Source organism: Crotalus tigris, unplaced genomic scaffold (assembly GCF_016545835.1).
Source record: "Crotalus tigris isolate CLP2741 ecotype Arizona unplaced genomic scaffold, ASM1654583v1 scf7180000024422.1470167, whole genome shotgun sequence".
NCBI lineage: Eukaryota > Metazoa > Chordata > Lepidosauria > Squamata > Viperidae > Crotalus > Crotalus tigris.
This window is the reverse complement of record NW_024100588.1, coordinates 460809-465472: the sequence shown is the minus strand read 5'-3', so window position 1 is coordinate 465472 and position 4664 is coordinate 460809. Positions and strand designations below refer to the sequence as shown.

At 40.7% G+C, this 4664-nt stretch overlaps 1 protein-coding gene across 1 annotated transcript; it reads left to right on the top strand.

Annotated features, from left to right (window-relative positions):
* The first annotated feature begins 2789 nt into the window (after positions 1-2789).
* On the top strand, positions 2790-4312 carry LOC120302008 (olfactory receptor 6J1-like). Its single transcript, XM_039329899.1, has one exon. The coding sequence runs from the start codon at positions 2888-2890 to the stop codon at positions 3878-3880; it is 993 nt and encodes a 330-aa protein (XP_039185833.1). The 5' UTR covers positions 2790-2887; the 3' UTR covers positions 3881-4312.
* Positions 4313-4664: the final 352 nt, after the last annotated feature.

Sequence of the window (4664 nt, the reverse complement as noted above, 5' to 3'; positions counted from 1 at the left end):
AGGAGGGAGGGAGAGAGAGAGAAGAAGAAGGGAGGGAGGAAGGGAGGGAGGGAGAGAGAGAGAGAGAAGGGAGGAAGGGAGGGAGGGAGAGAGAGAGAGAGAGGGAGGGAGGGAGGGAGGGAGAAAGGAAGGCTTGAATACAATGGTTTTATGGTTTTATGAATATATGGAAAATATTGCAAGTCTATGCAAAGGTTAATAATAATAATAGTAGTAGTAGTAGTAGTAAAGTTGGAAGGGACCTTGGAGGTCATCTAGTCCAACCCCCTTCTCAGGCAGGAAACCCTACACCATTTCGGACAAATGGCTGTCCAGTCTCTTCTTAAAAACTTCCAATGTTCGAGCATTTACTGCTTCTGGAGGCAGATTGTTCCATTGGTTAATTGTTCTCACTGTCAGGAAGTTTCTCCTTAGTTCTAGGTTGCTTCTCTCCTTGATTAGTTTCCACCCGTTGCTTCTTGTCCTGCCTTCAGGTGCTTTGGAAAATAGCTTGATTCCCTCTTCTTTATGGCAGCCTCTGAGATATTGGAATACTGCTATCATGTCCCCCCTTGTCCTTCTCTTCGTTAAACTAGACATACCCAATTCTAGCAACCGTTCCTTATATGTTTTAGCCTCCAGTCCCCTAATCATCTTTGTTGCTCTTCTCTGTACTCTTTCTAGAGTCTCAACATCTTTTTTACATCGTGGTGACCAAAACTGGATGCAGTATTCCAAGTGTGGCCTTACCAAGGCATTGTAAAGTAGTATTAATACTTCACGTGATCTTGATTCTATCCCTCTGTTAATGCAGCCTAGCACTGTGTTGGCCTTTTTGGCAGCTGCAGCACACTGCTGGCTCATATTTAGGTGATTGTCTACTAGGACTCCGAGGTCCCTCTCACAGTTACTACTATTGAGCATGGTGCCACCTATGCTGTACTTGTGCATTTGGTTTTTCTTGGTGCTTGGGTATATAGCTATAGGAAGGGAGGAAGGAAGGAAGGAAGGAAGGAAGGAAGGAAGGAAGGAAGGAAGGAAGGAAGGAAGGAAGGAAGGTTTTTTAAAGGCTAAAATATGAAACTTACATCAATCCAAACCTAGCTGCTAAACCAAAACCTGTAAATGTCCATATATGTTTTATTTTAGGGCAATAGAAAAGGTGGATCTACTTTTATGTCCATCAGTTCTTAAATGAAACTATTGTAGGTCTAATCTAAGAAGAACTTTAGTTGAATACAAGGATCAAAACGGGAAAGGGGAGAAAGAGTTAAACAGTGAAACCACGCAAAGGAACTTTGGCTGGAAGATTGTTTGTTAGCTTGGCTGCAGACATTTGTTTTATTATTTGAAGGAAAGAGGGGCATAACTGATCTCTTATTGTGAAGGTAGTTTAGGATCAGAAAGAAATGAGGGAAGAAACAACCTTTGGAATTTAGTACTTACATTTTTTAAAAAAAATCCAAAATTTACAGTAGCATTGTTAAAATTCAAATCTATGGTAACAGCTACCTGCAAGAACATGTGTGAAATCTGTCTACATAGGCAGAGATGAGAATAGAAAAAAACAATCCTTTCTCAAAATATTTCTTTTGCATAGGAAGCTGAGTTCTGGCTTAACAAGCCAGAATTCCTGGGTTCAGATAAATTAATTTCTTCAGTGAATGAATCAGTTTATGCTGGAAGAATTGATTCATACAGGCAGATAAGACATATCCTGGACTCCCACAGCACATTTTGATTTTAATTGGTGAATTGTTCAACTCCAATTTAACCTAGTCTAGCAGTTGGGTGAGCTCAGCCCTTTTCTACGACTATCCCCAATGGGATGGCTTTGTATAATGGCTTTGTATAATCACCTGAAGTATTAATACCACTTTACAATGCCTTGGTAAGGCCACACTTGGAATACTGCATCCAGTTTTGGCCAACACGATGTAAAAAAAATGTTGAGACTCTAGAAAGAGTACAGAGAAGAGCAAGAAAGATGATTAGGGGACTGGAGGCTAAAACATATAAGGAAAGGCTGCTGGAATTGGGTATGTCTAGTTTAATGAAGAGAAGGACGAGGGGGGACATGATAGCAGTGTTCCAATATCTCAGGGGCTGCCACAAAGAAGAGGGGTCAAGCTATTTTCCAAAGTGCCTGAAGGCAGGACAAGAAGCAATGGATGGAAACTAATCAAGGAGAGAAGCAACCTAGAACTAAGGAGAAACTTCCTGACAGTTAGAACAATTAACCAATGGAACAAGCTGCCCCCAGAAGCGGTGAATGCTCCAACACTGGAAGTTTTTAAGAAGAGACTGGACAGCCATTTGTCTGAAATGGTATAGGGTTACCTGCCTGAGCAGGGGGTTGGACTAGATGACCTCCAAGGTCCCTTCCAACATTATCATCATCATCATCATCATCATCATGGGCCAAAGCATGTACAAAAGGAATGGGAGAAGAAAGTTTTTGAATATCAAACAAGGGAAGAAGTAGACTGTTATTATTGAATCATGCTTCTTTCTTGGAAAAGAAAGCCTCTTTCTCTGAAGCCAACTCTTCTTTTTCTTTTCTTTGTGAGATCAGCAGTGTTCCAATATTTGAGTGGCTGATACAAAGAAGAGGGGATTAACTTATTTTCCAAAGCACCAGAAGGCAAGACAAGAAGCAATGGATGAAAATAAATCAAGGAGAGAAGCAACCTAGAACTAAGAAGAAATTTTCTAACAGTGAGGACAATTAACCAGTGGAACGCCTTGCCTTCAGAAGTCGTGGGTGCTCCATCACTGGAGCCTTTTAAGAAGAGACTGGACAGCCATTTGTCTGGAAGGTTATAGGGTTTCCTGCCTGAGCAGGTGGTTGGACTAGAAGACCTCCAAGGTCCCTTCCAACTATGTTATTTTGTTATTCTGATTAGAAATGGGAAACCACACCAGTTACAAAGAATTCATCCTCGTGGGCTTCCTGATTGGGCAAAAAGCAGAGATATTCTTGGCCACAATAGTGATGGTGGTGTATGCGTCAACAATATTTGGTAACTTGACTATTTTGTTCATCACCATTACCAACAGTTGTCTCTATACACCAATGTATTTCTTCCTTGGCAATCTTTCTGTCCTAGACCTTTTTTTTTCAACAGTGACTACTCCCAGTTTGTTGAGGAATCTCCTCTCTGGAAACAAGACCATCTCCTTTGCTAGCTGCATGGCCCAATCCTATTTCTACTTCTTCCTGGGCACAGTGGAATACTTCCTCTTGACATGTATGTCTTATGACCGCTATGTAGCCATTTGTAACCCCTTACATTATCCGGTGATCATGAATGACTGTTTTTGCATTCAAATGGTAGTGGCTTGTTGGTTGGCTGGGTTTGCCTTTGTCCTCTATCCAACCATCATGGTCACCAGGTTTTCCTATTGCCACTCCAATGTCATTGATCACTTCTTCTGTGACAGTGAACCACTACTGAAGTTATCTTGTATGGATACCAGTGCGATACAAATAATCCTATTTGTGTTATCATCAATTGTCATTGTTTGTTCTTTGAACCTGACCTTAGTCTCTTATATTTACATTGTCTCTGCTATTTTGGTTATCCCCACTGGCTCTGGGAGGAAGAAGGCCTTCAACACATGTGTATCTCATCTCACATTGTTCTTGATGGCTTCTAGTGTCTCCATCTTACTGTATGTGATCCCATCTAAGCAATCAACTTTGGGGGCTCGCAAAATCCCGGCTTTACTCAGCAGCATAGTAAACCCATTCCTGAGTCCTTTTGTGTACACCCTGAGGAATGACCTGGTGAAGACAATTCTGCAAAAGCTCTTTGAACAGGCTCAAACCTTCACGGTTCAGAAGGTACAGAAATTCTTCATAGTTTTGGTCAGGTTTGTAGGGAAAGCCAGAATTTAAAACAGTGGTATCCCACTCTTTTTTTTTTGTCAAGATAATGATTTAACAGCTAACCAGCTTATGTAATGTAAGATGTAAAGATGGGAATGACTCAGCAGGGTCTGTGTCTCTTTAAGAACCAGCAGGGTCTGTGTCTCTTTAAGAGCCTTTGTATAAAGGGAAGTCTCCGTTGATGTGTTCTCTCTCTTCCGTTTCCTGCTGTAACTGTGGTGTGTTGGATCCTGCTGTATTGGCAGGTATATGTATATTATTCCTGGTGTATGATATTGTAGATAGTGTAAGATAAACCACCTTTAATATAGACCACTGTTTACTGTGTTTACTCCTGGGTTATCTCATGCAATAAGACTGTGCATGCTCTAACATTTTTTCCCAGTCTGAATGTGGAAACTATGTTCCAGAGCATTCCAAGAAAGGAGCCTGGGAAGGAAAAACAACCCCTCTACATGATATTCAGTTTAATGCAAATATTAAAATATTCAAACAAGGTTGAAATGATAATTTTCCATTTATTTAATAGGTACTCCGTTTTGTCACTTTAAGATTCACTCTTTTTTTCCATAGTGTCTTCATACCATCTATGATTGCAACATTACATATTGTCGAGTTATTTTGTTTAAAAGAAACAAGTGAATACAGGCAGTCCTCCACATAACCATAACCATAACCATAAAGTTGGAAGGGACCTTGGAGATCATCTAGTCCAACTCCCTGCTCAGGCAGGAAGCCCTATATCATTTCAGACAAATAGCTGTCCAGTCTCTTTTTAAAAACTTACAACAGT

Bases quoted from the DNA above. Each gene is read 5' to 3' on its own strand.
- LOC120302008 (XM_039329899.1), top strand. From the start codon at position 2,888: ATGGGAAACCACACCAGTTACAAAGAATTCATCCTCGTGGGCTTCCTG.